We start from the raw sequence: 22,693 nt of genomic DNA, 5'->3' as shown, positions 1-22,693 counted from the left end.
TACTCAGTTAGTTAAATACTCAGTTAGTTAAACACCATTATGTTGTTTTGGCTCATTAAACAATTATGTAATGTGGGTGTATAAAAGTAAATGTGTAATTGGATTATACTGGAGTCTCTGACATCTACCTCCTGTCATACAATCATATCCTTAATTTAATCTGCGGTACCTGAGTGGCGTTTCAACAATTAAAACTTTCTGAAGTGTTTACCTCATTTTGAAAGATGTGTCACCCCAAAAACTCCCACTCCATGTCTGGAAACTCCTGTGCCATTTATAATTACATCATTTAATCAGGCCTTTGCACAACATTGAGAGGATAGGAAAAACAAGCGAGACACTTCACACAGCTGGGAAGCTGGGAAGCTGAGTGGAGATCGTATTGGGCAACCTGCTCATGCTTTGGTGCAATGGGTTTGTTTCATCAGATTAATTGAAGTATGCAAAACACTCTGTGCTACATCAAGAAAACATTTTTAGTCTGCGAAGGTACAAGTAAATACGGCTTGGCAGAATGTGAATGTAATGAAACTGCCACTCTGAATTACAGTTTACAGTATACATGCTCTGAAAAGGCCAAATGACTGGCAAATCCCCATGAACCATAATCAAACTCTGACTTTTGTGTAATGAATATGGTTTCCTGTTTGTTACCAGAGCTTCCAAATTTCCAAACTCTCACTGGCTTCATGTGTTCCTGCGCTTTTGGAGAAGGGCCCTGTGAGAAAGAAAAAGAGAGAGAAATTGTGGAAAAAAAAGGAAAAGCAAAGTAAAAGAAATTAAAAGTTATAAAAGAAAGAGAGAGAGACAAACTTTCTCTTAAAGTCAAGTCAGTTCTTCCCATCATAACTTCCACAGAAGGACCAGTTTGGTCCCACTGGCTGGCAGCAGTGGTGAAATGAAAAGGTGGACCTGTCCTGCCAAGCTCTTTTTCTCTCTCTAGATGCCTTTCTGCTAAACAAGAGTGTACAAGAGAGTGAGGGAGAGGAGAAAAATGAACGCATATGCCAAGTTTCAGTGAGTCTGTGATTGTTTCTGGCCATTCCCCAGCAGAGAGAAAGGGAGCGAGATAGAGAGGGAGGCGCTTACAGACCCAAATGAACGAAAATAACAAGATGTATCCTGTCCAAGACTTCTGTCTTTGTGTCCACGTACCATGGAGCGGCCCGGGCTGGTCGTGTCTGATGGAGCATTATGCCTCACTCCCCTGCCATCTTATTGTGCCATCATGAGGAGCAATTAGCGCCAGTGACATTAAACGACCCCTTTCTGCATTCCTTCCACTATGGTGTCATGGAGAAGGATGAGTCACAGATCATCATTATGTTTGCATGCTGTGGTGTTTACACACTCTGGGATTAGGCTAAACAAAGGCCCTCTGAAAACATGTAGATGCTTCTGGAGAAAAAAGTAATAGAGCTCTGATGCTGGCTTCAGAAAACCAGCGAGCCCACTGCCAAGAAAGTGTGGGACTTTGGGAGGAATGTTGACGAATGCTGAAACTCTCTTTCCCTCCCTTCCTTCATCTGCTCCTCCCTATCTCTCGTGCTCTCTCTTTTGCAAATACTCGCGCACGATCACGCACATGCGCACAGATTCCATCGAGGCTGCCATCCACGTCTCTGACACAAGTCTTTCAGGGGGCTGCAATGCACACAAAGACCTATTTATTTCTAGCCTGAATGCAAGGTGTCATATAAGGGGAAGTGGAGGCCTGCGCCGCTCTGGCAGAGAGAGAGAGAGAGAAAAGAGGAGAATTTATGTAACACATGAGGTCACAACCTTTCAGCGCTTGAGCGTCGACGGTGTGGAAGTTAGTCGGGGTCAGGAGGGTTTTTTTGCGTCAGCAGGGGCGTGTTTTGCTGTGGAAGAGCTCGAGCCGAACAGGAAGACTGACAGTTGACCCCTTTTTCACCTATAAAGTTGCTTGGTGATTAGCAAAGGTCAGCCTTAATAAGTCAAGAGAATAGAGTTTCAAGCATAGCAGATTAAATTAATTCCAAAGAGAAAAAAAAAACATGGTTGTACTGGAAGCTAAGCTATAAATAGGTTGTGGGTTGGTGGTCACCATTTTAACTTTTGAGGGATTTATAAGCAAAATTACATATTAATCATTTTTTTGTACTCGTAAAAGTCTACATCTACAGGAATCTGACATTAAATCATAATCATCTGTATGGTGCATGACTCTTTTCTCTCCTTCTCCTCCACATTTCCATCTGTCAGTTTCACAAACTTGTGCACCCTGACCCTGATGTTTTTTACTGATCCATCACCCCCGGGCTTGTTTAGCATAATTGAAGTGTTGTTTTCTTGTAAGTTACTCTCATATGCCCGGTCATGGTGTGTGGGAGGGAAGCAGCGCGCGTACAGAATAATACAGTTAAAAAACTTCTCTTTTTCTCCCAGAATGTTGATGACTTGTCAGGTTTCTTGGGGCCAGAATGTAAAGTTAAAACAACTGTTGTAGCTTATTTAGCATGTAGTGGCTGTGAGGTTCAGTGTAGGCATCTGAAATGAATTGCAGAGCCGCACGCAACGGAGACAAATCGAACCAAGTAGAGCCAACGGACAGCAAACTGGAAGATCTGAGTTCAACTTCAGCTGGTGTTTATGGATTAGTTTTCCAAATATTTATGTAGTTTAAAGGACTCAAACTTAATAAGATATAATCCAGTCATTTCCACCACATCATTTTCTGATTTGATGTGAGGTGGCAGCCAAAAATGGAAGAAACCATCTCGCCACACAAAAGGACATCAGTGTAAATCCAGATTTAAGTTAAAGCCCCTGAGTCCACATCATTAAATATTCATGACTACTTAAACAACAATCAGTTAACGTTTGAAAAAAGAAAGCATGCTCAGCTGCTATTTATCAAAGTTTATCAAACTTTATCACAACTGTGAAGGTGTGGATTTGATTAGATCTGATTAACTGGATTTTCAAGGCCTTTCATGTGGGTGATGAGAGCTGTCATGGGTTGGGTGCAGTCTTCAGCCATAATAATCCGTAGGGCTTCAATGGCTGACTGCTCCTACTGATTCCAAGACTGCGTCCTGTTCTCACTGAAGGTTACATAACAAACAGACAGACAAAAACAGTGTGAAAATGTTGGCAAAACACAGGCAATCTTCCATGTCTTTTCAAGATTTTGTCAGTGTAATCATCAGTTCGTCTTGGATTAAATGCATCGTTATCTGATCCATTTAGTGGTTTGGAAGGTGTATTTCTAGCACTCTTTTTATACATGGACCCACTTCCTAGCCCTCCACTGGGAAAGGATGCTATTGTAGCTCATATCAGTGGGAAATTCAGAGAAACACCCTGATAAAAAACAAAGTCCCTTGCTGTTATTCTATGACAGCCAGCAAGGGGTGGATATAAAAGAAAAAACACTGAAAGACAAGCAGGATACTTCCTCTTATTCATATTCAAATAAGCCTTCTAGAAGGAGATATCAGATTCAGACAAGGCAGTGCTTGTCCCTTGAGTGTTTTTTTTTTCTTGCAATACTAAGTGGCAATAGTATCTAGGCCATCGCATTGAAAACAGCATCGCTAAGCACTTCTCCTGGGTCTTGTCTTTTTTGGAGGAGTCTCTCATTTTCCCTGCTCACGTTGGCATTTGCATTTCACTGAAACAGATGGAAACAAACGCAATGGTTAAAACTGGATGTTCAATATGCAGCAAGCGTTCTGAGTTCTTTCCAAGCATATCTTTTGGGAATCCCTGTCTTAAGATTCATGATATGAAAAGGGCAACAAATGCTATTGCAGATATATTGAACTCTAAATAACTTTGTGACAGCAGAAGTGATTGTGCTAAGCCTGTGCCTTGGTGTCACATGTTTGTTCTGCGATAACTTCCTTTGTTAAGAGGGTATTCATGTTTGAAACAGGTTTCCACACTGTCCAAGGCCATAATGGAAACAACAATAGGGTATATCAATTGTGAAAACTGCCCCGCAGTGATAGTCTAAATAATCCACGGCACCTGCAGTCACAAACAAAATGAGACGTGCAACAGGACAGATTAAAGACTTAGATTCTGCTTATCATCTTGATTCCATGTTAAGAGGCTAACAGGTTTTGCAGATGTCTGCACTGTTGCTTCTGGACAACATCCTACTGAACAAGCTCTAGGGTGTGTCAGCTCATAAGCACAGGTGGGGGTTTGATGTAGTATAACTATCTATTTCTAACAAAATGCTTAATGTTAGTGCATGTGAAATTTAATGGGCATTTTACAATCAGTATCAGTATATTGTTGCTATCAGATATAAAAATTTCTACATCCAAAACTGTAAAAGAGACTTGATTTAAATTGACAAATGACAACAGTGTATCTCTGAGGTTTTCTGCTGCATTTTATCAGGTTATGTGTGGCAGCAGTTTTTGAACCACATAGGAACAGGCCAAATTAAATATTTGGTTAAATTGATTTTTTTTTTTTTACATCTTTGTCATACCAAAACTCTATCTTTCTTTTTCTTTTCAATTACCCTCGCATGCCCCCTCACCACCCATATCTCAAGGTAACCGTGTGTTTTTTTTGACAGTTTACCTAAAGAACTGGGAGTACAGCCAAAGCCTCCTATCAGAGGAAACACTGCCGAACAACAGCTGTGAAAGCCCTCTCCTCCCTCCCTCTTTCTCCTCCTCTCCTTTTCTCTTCCTCATTTTTGCATTTTCCTGTTTTGGTGTTTGGTGGCTCTTTGATACAAAGCAAGGGGCTGTCCTCAGGCTGCAGAGCACAGGCAACGCAGTATCTGGTGAACTGTGCTCCGATGTAAGGCGATACCGTGGATTCTTGTTATTGCGCTAATTTATGTCTGTCTGCTACATGATTCTGTATATTTGTTCCCCACTGTTGTTGTTTTTTTCTTCTCATACAGAAAAAAAAACTGTTTTGATAGAGGAGCTGAGAGACAATATGAAATCAAAACAAGAAATATTATGGGTATTTTCTGCTGTCTCACAATTACACAGTGTCCTTTTAGCCAAATAGAAGAAATATTACCTCAAAATGTGGTTTGCTGTATCTCCGAGCTAAGGGAAATATGCATATCTTGTCGCACTTCCTTGACTTTCATGGGCGTGTCAAAAAGTGTTTAATCTGCCTGAACATGGGTCATTTATGTTATGCATGCAGCGTATGATATATGTTTGTTCACATAGTGCACATGTGTTTATGTAGAAGTGCCCACAAAAGCTCATCCTCTGCAGTTTCTTCTTAACAGACTAAATAAGGGAACCACAAGTTGCTGCATGATGTGTGTGTGTGTGTGTGTGTGTGTGTGTGTGTGTGTGTGTGTGTGTGTGTGTGACTGCACTGTTTGCTTTCAGCACTGTAACAGATAGATGTTCTGTTCCTTGATTTTTTTTTTGTTTTGTTTTTAACAACAGGATGGAAGGGCATGACCAGGCAGCTTCACTGTACTGTATGTTCACCTTGATTCGAGAATACAGCCCAGACATGGTACACTTACAAAGTAAACACAAGTGTCTATGTTCATTGTGCTGATGTTGTTTAACCCTGACCCCTCCTACCCTTGAGTCCATATGCAGTACAGAGTTACATATACAGAGCGCAGTCTCGAACTCTCCTGCCCTTGTCAGATGAACATGCATGGTGCAATAACAACACCTGTGCCAAAAGGTGAGCATGTACCAGACAACAACTAGGAATATGACGAGACAGGTCAGAGACAGGATAATTACCTCGAGGCAGAGTCAGGGTTAGGCTGTCCTGAAGTATGCCAGTCAGATAGGATTTACTGCTCAGAGACAGTGTGAAAGGACAAGAATAACAATAGCTGTTAGAGGAGGAGGGGTGCAGCGGAGACAGAGAAGAAGCGAGACGGAGAGAGCATAGCAGGACAAACGCCTGTGCACAAGGTGGCAGACGAGATACAAAAGTTAACATGGCTGAATCAATCACTCACTTGTAAGATACATTCAAACATATGCCTTTCTAATCATTTTGAAAAAAAAAAATCAAGGGGCATTACTGTTACCAAAACTATGACTCGTTAAGGAGGGTGTACATGTTGTAAAGGTTGGCAGCTACCTCGCAGGCTCTACACTGTGCTCCTTCCTTTGTGGGTTGGACTATAATTACAGTCTCACCAAGAAAGAACACCACAGTCATTAAATGGGTGTGAAGAAGACAAACTGTTACTGAAAAACAAAGATAATGACTTGCTGTTTTTGACTGCACGCATGTGTATGTGTGTGTGTGTGTGTGTGTGTGTGTGTGTGTGTGTACCAGGTATTCCTCATGTTGTGGGAACGTAAATCTGTTGTGGGGACTTGCCTCCCTTTAGGGGGACAAAAAGCAAATCCCCTTAATGTAAATCATTCATTTTAGTTAAGGTAAGTTTAGGGTTATGATACGGTTCGGGTAAAGTTATGCACATGGTGTTTATGGTTAAGGTTAGAATAAGTCTCCAGGAAACAAATGTAAGTCAATGTAATGTCCCCTGAGGTGATGGAAACATGAATGTGTGTATGTGCGTGTGTATGTAACCTGGTCATGAGCCATCCAGTGGGTGTGGGAACCTGTGAAATACCCGATTTTGTTTCAGTTCTGCAACTCCTGAAATAGTTCCTCTAAATAGCTCCTTTAGCTTAACTGACATGACTTTCATTTACAAATTGTAGGCGCATTTACTGGAACAGCGTAGTGCTGTAGGTAAGATGAATACCAAAATAGGTTAAGTTGCACTTAATTTGAAATAGTTATAGAAATTAATAAAGACATCAAGCAGTTTTACAGCTATAAGATGTGCACCTTGTTTATAAGACATGTCATTAGTGAAGCTAGAAATGTGGAAATCTAAATGTAATTGGCTAAATACTGATACAACACAATTGGATGGATTGAATGAATTGCTGACAGAATATACAGTATATCAGACATAACTCACATGCAGGCTGGCACATACTTGCTCTCGTGTGCAGTAATTCAGCAGCAATAAAACTAAGTGGGGCATATATCTCCGATTTCACAATCTGCTGCAGTGTACTTTTGTGTTGTTACAGGGCTGAAGCCAAAAACAATCGTGCATCAGTGCGCTGCCCCAGAACGCAGTGCCTGAGTGTTTGACCTCCTTGACCTCTCCCAGTCTCTTCCTCTCTCTAATATCTTCTCTGAATAGTTTTGATTGCTTTCCAGTGAACACATTTGAATCCTTTGCAATGTACAGTATATGCTGCTCTTATTAACGGGTAATTACGTTTTCAACCGTCACTCTGCTGCCACATGTTTTTTCTCCCTCATATTGCTGCGCCGGCACAAAGCCGAGACACTGCCATGCTGGTGGGAACCTCGTCCATCATTGCCTGAACTCTGTGATTTTGGCATGAAGATAAGGTGGCAGCTCGCTGGCTCCTAACCACTGCTTACGTGGGCAAATCTGTTCATCTCCAAAACAATAAAGGGCTCTTACGCACATCTTCTTGTCCATTGGCCAGATCTGATTAGACCTTTTACGTCAGCTTTCATTCCAGCAGATTTCAAGCATAGCCATCCTGTTCTTCATGTTGTTATATTGTGCACTTTCGAAAATGTTTTTTATTTTGACAGACGCCAGAGAATGACATTTTCAGAAGTTTGAGTTTGCCATTTTTCCTAAATTCAAGCTAGATCATGGTAATGTAAATCCTCCATCTTCAAGAACATCTTTTTTCTGAAGTGTATTTCATTTAGAGTAAAAAGAGTTCACTCATACTGAAGGTGTCAGGTTGGTAAAGAATCTCTCTATTTCAGTGTCTTAAGAATGTGATCTTTCGCCTGCCAAACACTGTAAATCTACACGCCCAGACAGAGACAAAAACAGAGTGTGTAGCACTTGTGCGTGCTTGTGTGTATTCATTTTTGTACCTGAGCTTTGTCTGCATATGTCAGTGACCTCAAATTTCTGTGCATATGCATGTCCATTTCTATGTATGTGTGTCTACGTGCCTTGATATGCTTTTGTCCTTTTTGCATGCATACCTGAGTAAGAATTTCACAGTGTTGTTAGCGTCCATGCTTGAATACGCACCTTTGCTTGCACGGGAGTGTGACTGTGTACCTGTGCAGTGTGTGCGTGCAAAACAGATAGGAGAACGTTCTCTGGTTTCATAAGTGAACTTTGGACCTCCTGGGTACATGCTGGAGGCCGGCCAATTTAGTCTACATTGTTTACCCAAGCCTTTATACAATGACTGGGATGGCAGATCTTGTTTACTTGCTCTTCTGTGCAGCTTCGAGACCAGGAAAATGACATCTCCAAAAGACAATTTGTCCTGTGTGCTCTGACCGACTTCTAAGTTCAAGAGTCATTTCAAGTGGAAGCATTTCCTGTTTGTTTCTACAAAGAGATCATGGACCTTAACTTTTTGCTGTCAGCTGTACAAATAATTTAAAATGTTTTATTTGTGAATAGAACTGGGGTGGAATTAATGCTGGATATAAGCTTAAACTCAACAGCTATAGTTAGATGTGTTTGTATTTAAATATTCCCAATAAAACATGTCTCTACCCCACAAGTAATTTTTCATTTTTTCACAACTTGTGTTTTTGCAAATTGCAAAGTAGTGACACCATTAGTGTAATTTTCAGTAACTGCAGTATAATTTGCTCGCTTAGTCCAAAAATTTGCATTCATCACAAAGCTGCATGCTCAATGAGCTGATGCCGGGAGGTGTTTTCAATGAGCTATCCTCATTTGTTTTGTTACAGGAGCGCTCACAGTTCAAAATAGCATGATGAGGGAAATGACCTCTCTAAACTCATTGTATTGCAATCTGTTGTCATATTGTATATGCTTTATATACCTTTTATTCATATTATTTTATCGCCTGTGTGAAGTAAAGTGTCACCCCTCGTTGAATTTGTAAGATTTTCTGAATGCAACAATGCCAAAGTCAAGTTCTCATCTCTTCCTTACTCCTTGACACAGCTGCATGTCTTCAAATGGATCATGGCAAAAAAAAAGAAAGAAAGAAAAGAAAAAACTCTCAAATAACCAATCAACGAAGCTTATAAGACTTGCGTCTGTGTCTGAGGGGTTTCGCTGCAGCTTTTTGAAGGCAGGATAGGCTGGGGTTCCTGTAAACTCCCAAACAACCTCCCAGCCCAGCACCACACAGTGTTGAATATCACTATGTCCCCAGTTTATTTGGATCACACAGCAGCTTTTGATGGTGATCCTTCCCCTAGCTGAGTCACATCCTGAAATAGTTCTCTTGTATTACATTATAAGTCCTGCTCAACTGATTTAAGTCATAAGCAAAAAACTAGAGGTTTGAAATATCTTAATTGCCTTCAAATATATGTATAGAAAACTTGAATCATGCTCAAGTATTGTTTTACTGGCTGAGACATAACTGTTACCATTATTAAACTAGGCTAAGAGAAGTGGTTTCTCCATCAGATATGCATCAGGTTTGAACCTCTCTCTTCAAATATTTGTTTCGATTTTAAGGACAGAGTCTGTTTCATCAAGAAAACCAAATAAAATATGTACAGTATATATTTAAGATCTCTCATAATTCCATAACTCACATATTATGGAACTGTCTGTCAAAGTATACATGCAAAAAGGACACAGTGTCACTGACATGAGTTACCCTACACAGTTCAACAGCACAGCAAAGAGGAGGCAAGTGAATGATTTCTAGTAAATCAATACCCATGTAGGCATCTCCACAGTTTAATCAGACTTATACACTCACTTTCACTTAATCAGGAACACCTGTACAATCTAATGTGATCCAATACAGCTCTGCCATAAATTCTACATTTACGAAGCTTATACATTTTCAGTTTTTGTTGACACTGTCAGAAAGGTGATAATTCTACTTTATATTTATTGTTGAGGTTGTAGTGGGTGGTGGTGTACCAGAGTGCATTATATTGAAAAGTGTTCCTAATATTTTGCCCCCCTCATGTGTGTTAATGGAGTGGACAAAATAATCAATCAAAAGTGATTACTGCTTCAGAATACCATTGAACATAGGTAAAATATATAAGTAAGATGATTGTAAAAACTTAATTATTGTCACATCATCAGTAAAATATACCCCTAGTGATGTAACAAGATGTTATGTTATTATGTTACTCATCATTTTAGTACTTTTAATCCTTAGAAAGATTAGGACCTTATCAGGCATGTAACAAAAGAGATAAAGCATCCTCAAGGCTGCAATTACCACTATTACTTTTTCTTTTTTGAGTGCATTGTAATTAACACTAATAAGTCCTCATTAACTTTCCTCAGTTTAGCAGTGAGAATCATGATGTAACATGTGTTTATAGCCTGAATGTATTCGTTTTACAGTTTTCACGCGGGTGGCCAACATCTGGATAGACATTTCAGTTTTTCTCCTGAAGAAGATGTGGCTGCCTTAATTGCACTTTTCCATGAAAGCTTCTTGAAGCTCTCTTCTATTAAATGGCAAAATGTTTCCTTTTGAAACTCAAGTAGAATGGGGCTCGCACATCTGGCCTTGTCCTCGTCTGTCTAAGCCCATCCTCTGTCGGTAGGTGATCCTCACCACGCGGACAGGCTGAGGAAACATTGTGTACACCATGTTCTCTCAGGCTTCAGCCCTCCTCTCTCTTTTTGCATGTAATCCACACGGTGCCCCTGTGGGACGGCGCAGACCTATTGCCCCTGTGGTTTTTTAGACTCCAAAGTTGAATGGTTTTAATCTGTGATGCTATTTGGACAGGAGAGTTATATGAAGTGCTGAATATACATGAGGTCTGAGTTGTGCAGTTTCACAGCTGCCCTTTGAGTTATGTCAGGTTCCCCTTTGAGAGAAAGTAAAAGTGGCTTTTCTCAGTGAATGGTTTTAATACAACTGCACGGCTTGGCTGAATTTATGTGCATACAGTATTTACATATGAAACACAGCATCGCTTGATGTCCGAGTGCACAGATGCTGTGTCTGTAGCGATCAATCCAAGTTTACAATAGTGTTCTTCAATAAAACAAAGTCTTGATGGGGAGGAGAATAGTTCCCTCAAACAGGGGGTTGACTCCCTGGAGTCAACGTTAGAGGACTACATATTTCAACATTCAGTACCAAGGAGAACTGGTCCGAAATGTTGTTTCATTTCAGGCAACCACTTAACTTTCAGTGTGACAATCAGATAGTCCTGTCTGTGTTATTATTCCTGATTTGAAGAGAGACAGCAGAAAATTATGTCTATAACATTAGTACTAGCGTTATTTGGCCTGTGGATGTATGCATATTTTTATATTTTAAGTCCTCAGTTTAGTTCAAGATATCATACGAATACTCAAATATCCTGAAATTGTTGCTGCTTCATAAAACATTGTATTGACGCACATCTTCAGTATCTGTATATATTTCAGCTGGCTTTTATAAATAAAGTTGCTACACCCCAGTATCAATAGCATATTTTGCTATCACCACTGTTTAGATTTACAGCTCTCTCTTGCTTGAGTCAGAGCATGCCGTGTGTCAAAGGGGGAAAGCTGACTGAATTATGATCTGAGTCATTCCTGTGGTCTTGTTCGAGGAGAATAATATTATTTGTTTGGCTAGAAGAGATCAGTGGATGGCAGGCCGGTGAAACTTCCTCAGGCTAATTTGAGTAACTTAATGGAAACACATCCATGGGGTCACTGATATCTGTGACACATCTCGGAGGCCGTTTCTTGAGATAGCTCTAAAAAATACTGTGATTTTGCAGGTGATGGTTTAGAGGGAAAGTGAATCAAATAGATTCACTTTTATTTGTTGACAGCATCATGTATAGACTGTATTTTAGAGCAATGGAGATGTCAGTGCAGAGAGGCATGGCACAAAATCAATATGTGTAAAACAATCAGCTCTAGGAATTATATGAAAAAGGAAAACTACAAAAGGAAAGAAATCAATTCTCATGTTTGATTAAATACTATTGCATGGCTTTTACTTTCACTGGCACATTTTATTGAAATGAAATGGACTGAAATGTGTGTTTTTTAATGTCTTGTTGTATTAGGGTGTGTTTAATGCTTCGTGTTTTCATGCAGTTTTATTAAAACTCCTCACTCATGTAGTCGTTAAGATGTTAATGACCGCCAGTGACTTGTCTTAAATTATCCATGGAAACTTAGCCATTGCTCCATCGTCATCTCGCAGGTGACAAATGATTAGCTTTAATGCTCAGCAGAGGAGCCTGCTGGAGTCTGTGGGAACGACTCAGTGTTTGGATGACACCGACAGCGAGAGTTAGCAGGGTGCCTATCATCCGGTTAAATCCAGATCGTGCTGACGAAGCCAGACGTGCATAAGCATGCACATATGCAAGCGTGTGGCCAACCACACGCGCTAACATACACACGGGCGAACAAAAACACGAGCAAGCACACAAACACACTCCGGGTGGACGGCTCATCGAGGGCCCGGCTCCCTCCAGTGCCGTCCCAGTTGCTGGTGACTTGGGTCACACATCTGCATGCTCAGCCAGACACATGGCTGGAAAAAGAAGAAGGGAAAGTAGGGAGATGAAGAGAGGGAGGAATGGACGAAAGAAGAAGGTTGGAACATAAGAGTGAGAAGAAGGAAAAAGGGTAGAAAGAGGGAATAAGGATATTAGATGTAGGCCAGGGGGATAGGAGGTGAACCAAAAATTAAACCAGGTGATTTTATTCATTTTGTCACCTCTCTGACTTTATTTTCGTAAGGGATCCCAGCACATACGGTAGATTTCCTTTTCGCTGTGTCACAACAGTCTTGTGATGGATTTCGGTGCAGTATGTACCCATTAGTCTAATGTCAGCATTCCACAGCTGAAGGCGACTCAGATTAGACACAACCACACCAAGTCAGACAGCTGAGGTGTACAGTACACTAAAGTAACATAGGCGGATGAATATAGACAGGTGGCCTTGAACTCTGTAACATTTTGTTCTGGGACATGATCCAGCCGACAGTGTATTTATCACAGGTGCCATGCAAAGTGGCAGCCATTGCCACTCAGCGTGTTTGATTCCACTCTTTGAGTGACCCTATTCACGCTTTGTATCAAGTAAATGCAATGTGTTTAATGAGCAAAATTAGTTTATTGCTAAGCAAAATACACTAAGCTATTTTGATTAGAAACTCTAATTAATTTTCAGTGCTGTCTGCCTAAGTACACCAGAGCACAAAAAATAATGAGCAGCCCAATGGCTCTCTCATACAAGTCTGTGGTAAACTAGGCGGCCCATAACGAGTCAAAGGGCTTTTCCATAGCTAATAAAAGTTCACTGCTATTTAACACTGCATGGCCAATTGAGTCCACAACCTTTGACCTTTTGTAGAGCATCCACAGAGTCATTAGTGAGATCATTTTACTGCATCCAAACCCTCAGTCTAATCCCTTATCTTTCAGAGCAGACAATCTTGTATGTGTGTGTGTGTGTGCTTGAGTACGTGTGTGTGTGTATGTGTATATGTTCTTATGTGTACACATGTTTGCACTAAAGCACAGATGGGAATCTTATGAGCTATAGGCTAGAACATACTGTCATTCCCTTTTTGGTGGGGGGGTGGAGGGGTTGTGGGTTGACCCAACAAGGCTGTGATATTCCCTTATCACTCTCCACTAGGTCTGCGCTCTATTTCAGTATTTTCACAGTAAATTTAGCCAGGACATTCTCCCCATTAGAACACAAGGTAAATCTTTACATTATAGCCTAAAGCTGTCTGACTTCTGCTGAATCACAGCCCTGGTGCCAGATGCTGCAAAGTCCCCAAGCTTGTTAACTGCAATATATGGAGCACAGCAACATTTGCTACAGCACTGCTTGTTCTGTTGTAAACTGCTATTAGTTCCAGTCTAGGCTACTGTAAATTAACTGTATATCATCTTGTATGACTGATTTGATGGATTGTTTATTGAAGTGTCCTGCACCTTTCTGGTGACCAGTCCGTATGGGCTTACAAGACACTGAACAATAATAACCAGGAAGGCAGCATGATGAATCATGATGTGCAGTTCCACAAATTCAAAAAGAGAACATTTCAGAGCATTCAGTTATGATGGATACAGCGTGTCTGTCTTAGCTGCCAAGCATCTCCTACAAATCTTGCCAAAACAAAAATCTCCACATTAAAAAGCCAAACTCAACATATCAGCTTCAGACAACCAAAACAAATCAGGATTCTTCAGTTGGATCTTTTCAAACAAATAATTTCTCAAGTTACTGTACAAAGGGCGATGAAATACAAAATAAAATTCATCCTCGACAACAGCAAGATCACAAAAAACACATACACACATATGAGTGGAAATTAAGTGTAGTCATTTGTGGTAAGCGCACTGTGGGCCCCCGTGTTGTCTCCAGGAAATTAATCAAGGCAAGTGGAAAACAGAGCGAGTGAACAACGGTTAGAAAGAGGCAAATGTTCAGTATCAAAGGAGGTTTTCTATCAAGGCTCTTTTCACTTAGATATTTTTCAAAGGAGAGGATAAACAAAATAAATGTTTTTACCTTTCAATTTATGCAAATCATGATAACAAATTACTGTAGCAAAGTACAGCCAAAAAGTTGGTCTTTTCATGCAGCTTATAGCCACATTTTACCCTGTAACCAACATTTAGTTAAACTGCTTCACACAGGAAGTCAGCTTCATAGCATAATCATAACTTTTATACTAAGATAATCATGGGTGAAACCTATTTTTTACTGTAATCTCATACATACACAATTGATGACATCATTGCTATCATAAATAGTATGATAGCAAAAGTCATATTTATTTTTCTCTTCACCCTTTCTTCATTTACTCTTCTTATTCAAAGATTTAGGGAAATGAATTACTGTTGCTAAACACAAGATAACATGATGACTCCCCTTGTCAATCACCTACACTGTTCTCCTGTGCAGGGTGTGTGTGTGTGTGTGTGTGTGTGTCTTTCCTTTTTTTTGGACAGTATTACGTGTGAAACGACCACCTAACGCCTTACAGAAGAACCACCTTTAATGGCTAAATGTCATTGAGATGGGGAAAAAAACCCACGAAACAAAAACATTCACCTGAGTTTCCATGACTAAACTGAATACAAAGTGATCTAGATTTCAAATGAATTGCTCCTGACATGATGGGTATAAACATGCCCAATATAAGCCGTTCATTCTCTTTGCTGGTAGTGTGCAACCGTCCAGAACGAACTGAGCTGTTGTCAAAGATTAATGATTGTGATCAGTGATTTTTGGAAACTGAACTCAGTGAACCTGAAATTCCACTGCTGCAGGAAATTCTAAATTACATTTTGTTGGTTTAGTGGCTGTGTGGTAATAATTCACTTGAGCAAAATATGACATCTATCTAACTATTGCTATGTAATCTAATTTTGTCCAATTAATAATATGTTTTTATATAATAGACTAGATACTAAATGAAGCTTTCTGTTTGATGGTCTTGTATATTCAGGATAGAATTCACCCCTCAGTTTGTGGCACAAATCATTGGAACATTAAATCCTGTATGGTGATAAATGCCAATATGCAAATCTTACAAACCAAAAGATCCTTATCTGAGAAGGCAGCATAAACTAATTTTACATGACAGTCTGTGGCAAACACTCGTCTGCGCATCACAATCGATATACAATGTCAAAAGTTCAATTGCCGACAGGATGGATTAAATGGAGAAAGAGATGTGAGGCTTTTATGCAGACCTGTCAACCTAGAACGCAGCTTGCAATTAATCATGGTGCAAGCGGCTTACTTTTGCTGTCACCCCTTTACCGGCAGCGATAGCTCTCTAAACATTAGTGTATTAATTACACCTCTGATGACAAAGGATGCTTACCGAAGCTGACAAACCCACTTCATCAGAATTATAGAGTGTTTAGGGGATTATGACACATAACACACATAATCAGAAATGTAACAAAGGTACCGTTGTGCTAGTTAACTTGCCTGAGCTTGATTTTACACACAAATTATAAGTGGTTGCGTAACAAATTTACTGTGGTGAATGGTTCCAAAGCCATTCCATATAAGTGACCATATAAGTGAGCAAACACTGCTCTTTTGGCTGCCTTTAGTCTCTTGGTGCCCAAAATACTCATTATATGGAGAAAAGGTTAGTTCCACATCCTGGAACAATGGTGCAACTATGTGTTTTATTACCTTACATATTACCACTAATTAAATGAGGTATGGAGATAGGCATGATGATTGTTCCCTTCAGGTATAGTTGGAGAAAGATCTTTTACTCTGTCTGCCTGACACAGAAACTCCAGCAGTATAAAGATTAAACAGCTGGTGCCATTTCAGGAAAGTGTCATTGTCATTGTGACTCTGAGGCCATTGTGTTCCACTGGATTGGAAACACATCATACAAGTGCCAGTCTGAGCATGGCACTCACAGTTATGGCTGCATATCCAGAGGTATCGCCTGTGCTCAATTGTCTCTTTGTGCTTTGAGAGCACAGTTGTTGAGAACAAACAACAGCAGAACAGTGAGCAAAACAGTCAAAGGGCTCCTGCCTCTTGAGCAGCCAATTCATTTGGAAGCCAAGATGGGACAGTCGCAGACGCGTCCCTCTGAAGTTGCCCCTACTTGGGCTAAGCCGCCCTCTCCCAGGATGGTGTGTTCCCTCCGACTGGCTGAACCATCCCAGAGATTTTGCTGTCACTACCAGCACTTCAACTATCCCGAGAGAGCTATGAGCTACTCGCCCCCTTACTCACCAAGTCTGTTCAAGAGGCCAGATCGGCGGTAAGTGTTGGGAGGCAGAGGATAGTCAAGCAGTTTGTCTTGTGTCTGAGAGGATGTTTGGAAAGAAAGTGACAAGTGTCATTGACTGATGATCATGTTCAGCACAGTTCAGAAGAAGGATGATAACTGCAGTGTGTCAGTGTCTAAATTATGTGGTTGTGGATGAAGTGTCATAAAATGTCCTGGATTACAATTCCACTCAAATGGGAGACATTTTCAAATTGAGAGTCATTTTAAGCAGTGCTGAATTCTTTCACAGTTAAATGAATAGAGGGCAAAGCAGAAGATTGATTTAATCAGAAGTGTATGCAAATGTGGAATAGTAATACATTTTACATTTCTGACATAAACCTGAATGCTCATGTTGTTAAAAGTCTTGTTTTTAATATCCATTGTCTGAGATGTGCATTGCCGGTTGTTAAGCTTACTGCATAGAACTCGGGCAGAGAGAGTGATATCTCTGCCAGCCTTTGGATCACAATGCCAGTCCTGTCATCATCTTCTGCATGTACGTCATGTTTGATGCACCCTGTCACATAAAGCATAATGACATGCAGCCTGGTGAATTTATTGAAAACCTTATGAACAAGACCAAGGTCATGCGCCTTGTTGCTATTCATGGCTCTGGAGACTTAAAGGTAGTGTGATAATAATGACTGCCTCTGGGTGTCCAAATGTGTGTAGGATGTTCAGTATTCATTGGTTGTAACCAGTCCTCTTGCCCACACTGACAGCTTCCTCTGAGACAGCCTCTGGCTGTAGCCTATGGCAAGCCTGTGTCTTCTCAGGCCATACTCTCATGCATGCCATGCATTTGAAAACTGTGAGTGCAGATAGGGCATAAAAAGCATCCTCTTGATCAACAAATGATCTCAAATAGATATAGATACAGATAGATATATCTTCTTTCTTTGAAGATGGTGTTTCTTATTTGGCTGTATTGTTTACATCTTTTGATGTACTTTTGGTGTAATTTGGTGAGTCAAGACCACAAAATGCTCCTTATAACAAAAGCTGGGAGGCTAGCGGCATGGCGCAGCTTCATTCTTCTTCAGTCATTGGTGCAGATGAATCACAGTATTATATAACGTGGTTGGCTCTTGCACAGGGGACATCTGATGGAAACCGTGGCACATCGCCTAGCCTTAGAGTGACTCACCGGATTTGGCACACGCCAAACATGGTCAGGAAATAAATGTTCCACAGAAATATGAGCAACTTTCTTTCTTTAAAAGACATCATGGGTCAGTATTTGTATACTTAAACTGTTTAGAAACACGCAGATACAATTTAAACAAGAACTGCTCTTATGTTGTGCGTAAATTTCATCCACTTTGTTAAGACTTGCGTTGGAGGAGTGCTTAAACGGTGACTAAAGCTGACGAAGCAGGAAGGTTATGAGCTTCCCAGTTTATACTGTCATCATCTTACTGCATGTGGCTCATTAGATATATTTTACTTCAGCTAGGACGGCTCCCTACTGTCTGCAGTTTCTATCTGGGCATCTTAACCGAGCCACCGGCAATCGGTGTGACTCCCCCCTCCTAAATGGGACTATCACAGCGGGGCAAGGTAATTCACCAGCCCCTCATCACCAGAACAGGGCCTGATATTAAACCTGGCAGCTGTACTGTCACAGCACGAAATCTGAGACGACAGCCACTATGGGCCCTAATACCCAGTCAATGTGCTTTCTGCTTAGCCTTGTTAGACCAACCAAAAGTCAGCCCTTCCACTCTAATTGTTTTGTTACATAACAGAACTCCCTTTTCTCCAAGAAACATGGCCCATCTAGTCCATGCACCAAGGAATTTGGTTTACTATGCAGACATCAGAAGGTAAAAGCCCTGGGTTATTTGTTGTCATTTAAATGCACATACTTTTTTCTTGTGCATTGTGATCTTACTAGAAATTTGCATAGAAATCCATTTTTAACATTTGCATTATTAATTTTTTGCATTTTTATAGGATATTGAGCTATTTTTATAAGATATGAAAAGATATGTGTGGACCAAATTTAGCAGAAAATTTCCATGAAACAATATTTTGACTACCGGGTAATGTTTTACAGGTGGTTGTTGTTTTGGAAGAAAATGCATTACGCAACAGAGGCCTTCTAATAGAAATTTAATTGGTTTATTATCAGTATTGAATCAGATAATTGTGACAGAAAAGGGAACGTAATGTGACAGCTGACAGGCTGAACAATTATATTAAACTATTAAAACCTGCATGAACGCCTCATTGAAAATGTGAATTGCTCAATAACAGCCAATGTCAGCACTCAGTGGAAAATGCTGTGGGGCAAAAAGGGATGACAGAAGGTATGTTTTTCTATGTGTCTTCTGCGGTCGGCTTCTGTCACAAATTGTTTATTACGTTTTAGCAGCAGTGCAGTTGCGTCACACGCCATAACATGCAAGGGTAAAAGCATATCGGGAGTGCAAAAGGTCATACATCAGAGAACAATGCTTGGTCTGTTCTGTACACATAGCATCTATTGCATGTCTGTCTGTCTGTTTGTCTGTCTGTCTGTCTGTCTGTCCGGGAAGAGGGATCTCTCCTCTCTTGCTCTTCCTGAGGTTTCTTCCTTTTTTTTTCCATTTAAAGTGCTTTTTTTTGGGGGGGGGGGGGGGGTTCTTTGAATTGATGGATAGAGGATGAGGCCTCCTGAAGTGATATTAGGCTATACAAATAAAACTGACTTGACATCAGTTTTAGAGTCGGATTGATTCCTGTATGTCCTTCCCATGAGGAAACACTTATACTAAATATAGTTTTGGTGGACACAACACATTAATATCTGGGTCAGCCCACATACATAAATACATGTCGCCCTTTGAGAATTTTCCATATATTTTCTAGGCAGGAAAAACATCCTGGGAAAGTTAAATTATGGGGCCAGGAAAAGGTGTACGGAAAATTCCTTGTAAACACCGTCCAGGAACAAACCTATGGAAGGGTGTATTCTACATTTTCACCACTAGAGACCAATAGAGTTCAGATATAGACTGAGGGGAAATTTACCGAGAGTGGATGGAAAACTACCTATACAGAGCAGATGTGGAGATTGTACACTACATTCTGTTATTGTACTGCGACAAACAACGATCAAACAATAGGAACAAAATATATAGTTGTCGTTACAACGTTTCTAAGTAGGAGCAATTTGCTGATTTTAAGTTGCAAAAGTTTAAATTGGTAAATCAAGATTTAATAAACGACTACTTTTACATTTCATAGCCTATTGAAAATGAATGACATTAAAATCACGTGTTTAATGACTTCACATAAAAATCAGATGATATATTGATCAGCGGCCTCTCTGTGGTTAATCGGCTTCTTATTTATTAGGAGCACGAGCGCCTTGTTTGTGCTCACATTGGCGGTTAAAATTGTTCTGTTGGTTGTTGTGATGAAGTTTGCTGCAGTCAGTGTAGATTTCGGTCTGTGGGTTAACTGCAGAAGAAAGAGCAGAGAAGTTCAGAGGCAGGGCAGCTGTAATGCTGCATTCAAATGCTCCTCTTAAACTTGTTATTTCGATTAGCGACGTTGTTTACGAATGACAGCCTGATACAGCCTGATGTAATCTAAAATGCATTGATTTGGTGACCTTATTTTTTAATGTTGTAAATTAATTAACCAGTTGAGAGGCGTACTTTGCACTGCATTAACTGCTATATTGTAGTTGACAGATAACACCAATAGCAGGTTTGTCTTCGTATGGTTGTGGATATGAAACCTACAGACCTATCTTTGTGACTGCAGTAATCTTAACATACTTAACCTAACAGCCAGATAATGGGCAAAAATTGAAATAGAAATTTAAGTGAAAGTAGTTTAAAGTGTAAGTAATAGTAATATTCATTCTGCAATATACTGTCCATGTATGATTAATGATGAGTAAACCTGTAGCTGTAGGTGAATGTTGCATGTACTCAGTTTCATCATATTTCATGAGGTTATTGTTATGATTGTTTTCTGCACAATAGGATCAACAAAAAGAAAAAAAAACAAGACAAAAAACCCATTCTCCTGACAAATAGTGGTTTAAAAGTCAAAAAGTCTCACAAAACAGAAATATTGAACTAGGGCCACCTTTGTGAATACTTGAGTATTCGTTTTCTGTGCAAGGTTACCTTGTAAAGTCCTCCTCGGTGTTTATGAAAAAAGTGGGTGGACGTATTTATCACCAAATGTTTACTCCAGTCCTAATTCCAGTTTTTCCTGCAGCACGGGAAGGCACCATAAAATCTGACCCGCCAACTCATTTGACTAATATATGCACGCGTCACATGACGTCAGGAGGCAAGCCATTCATATACGAGCCGTGGGCAGAAATAGCATCAGACAGTCGCTTGTTAAAACAGCGAAGCTCACACACCGACACAGCACTACGCTCAGCCAGCGGCAGCGAGATAGTGCATCGCGATTCAAAGAAACGAAACAAACTCGGATATACACTTAGGTGACCAACCAGTCGCAAACGTGGCGAGAAGTATAATTCAAACGAGTCTGGTACTCAACATGAGCACGGAGATGTTCGGTAAAACACCAATGGAGGTGGCTGTCTACCAGTTACATAACTTCTCCATCTCTTTCTTCTCCTCGCTACTCGGAGGAGACGTTGTATCGGTCAAACTTGACAACAGGTAAATATGCGATACAGTCGCCCGCATGCTTGAATACATTGTGTCGTTAATAAGGCGTTAGATTTATTGTTAGTCGGGTCAAGCGTGAATCTGTTCAAAGTCTAATGCAGGCCTGTATTTTTCTATAGCGGTTTAAAATATATGCAGCTATGGGTATTGTCTCATATTGTCACCAAATGCCTCAAAATATTGTGTCCAGCTGTGTTTCTCTGTGCTGCTGTTTGTTTGGACTTTGAACAGATATGTGTACGTTTACAGTATCACTCTGCCACTGTCTCACGTTACAATCTGTGCTTGTCGTTGCACTGTAACTTAAATAAAGTCTAATCTAACTCTCAAGGCAATCAAAGTGCAGCATATACTTTACATAATAAAAAAAAGCAAACCTAGATGACAGCTGGGTGAAACAATTTTTCTTTCTGTTTGCAAACTTTCTGTTTCACTGTCACAGATCAGTGCATTCAGGACGCCCCAACATGTCTATTTTGTTGTTAATCATGTGGCAGGGATCTGATATGAAGTTGGCAGTTTGGTGTGGTTTTTGGACAGTGAATTAATGTCCTCTTTTCCTTCTCTTCTGCAGTGCCTCTGGTGCTAGCGTTGTGGCCATCGACAACAAGATTGAACAGGCGATGGTAAGCTGAGATAACAAAACACAAACACCAGACAAAGATATGTAGGTTGCACTATGCATGCAATGTGTTTTCAAACAAAATGTTGCCTATTCAAACCCCAGTTTTCTTTAGCACAAACAAGTAGTTAGTGTTTATCAAGGAGCCAATGCTGTGATCCAAAGTTAATTTATAATAATGACTAGTAGTAGATTCACATTACATCATCTCCAGCATGAAACATATGACCTTTTAGACTGACAACTTTGCTCATCAGTATGTATAGAACAGTTGTAACCCACTGACCTCCCCCAAAACCCAATTTTCCATTTGCATTCTGCACAGAACCAGTTCTTCACAAATGCTCTGGGAAGTCCCTGTTATTTGAAGGCAGCACAAGCTACTTTATGATTTATTCATGTGACAAAGTAGAGAACTAATGCAGTACATGGGAACAGGAAGTCCAAAAAAACAGAGACTAATAATACTTTTCCCAGCATAGAATTACTAGAGTCACCTTGCATGATGTCAAAGTTGCATCATGTCTACTTTACTGTATCTCACAGGAAATCCATGCTAGACAAAATGGAGTTGCAGATATCTGCTGATAAACTCCATCAGTCTTTTTAGCAGATGCACCATCTGATCAGATCACCCTTAGAAGTCTTAACATCATTCTGTTTTTATATCTAAACTGATCCATATT

General features: G+C 40.2%; 1 protein-coding gene across 2 annotated transcripts in view; it reads left to right on the top strand.

The window, feature by feature from the left end:
- tsc22d3 (TSC22 domain family, member 3) overlaps positions 1 to 22,693 on the top strand; it is a 35,853-nt gene that overhangs the window by 11,424 nt on the left and 1,736 nt on the right. The window contains exons 1-2 of one of the 2 annotated variants that reach the window (XM_044363092.1): positions 21,054 to 21,376; positions 21,960 to 22,011. In XM_044363092.1, the coding sequence (XP_044219027.1) occupies positions 21,252 to 21,376; positions 21,960 to 22,011 (177 nt within the window). In that variant the 5' untranslated portion in view covers positions 21,054 to 21,251. Of the gene's footprint in view, positions 1 to 21,053; positions 21,377 to 21,959; positions 22,012 to 22,693 lie in introns of those variants that run through there. The other variant, XM_044363091.1, reaches the window with a different exon arrangement.

This window comes from Thunnus albacares, chromosome 10 (assembly GCF_914725855.1).
Source record: "Thunnus albacares chromosome 10, fThuAlb1.1, whole genome shotgun sequence".
Taxonomy (NCBI): Eukaryota; Metazoa; Chordata; class Actinopteri; order Scombriformes; family Scombridae; genus Thunnus; species Thunnus albacares.
The sequence above is the reverse complement of the archived record's forward strand: the minus strand, read 5'-3'. Positions and strand labels throughout refer to the sequence as shown.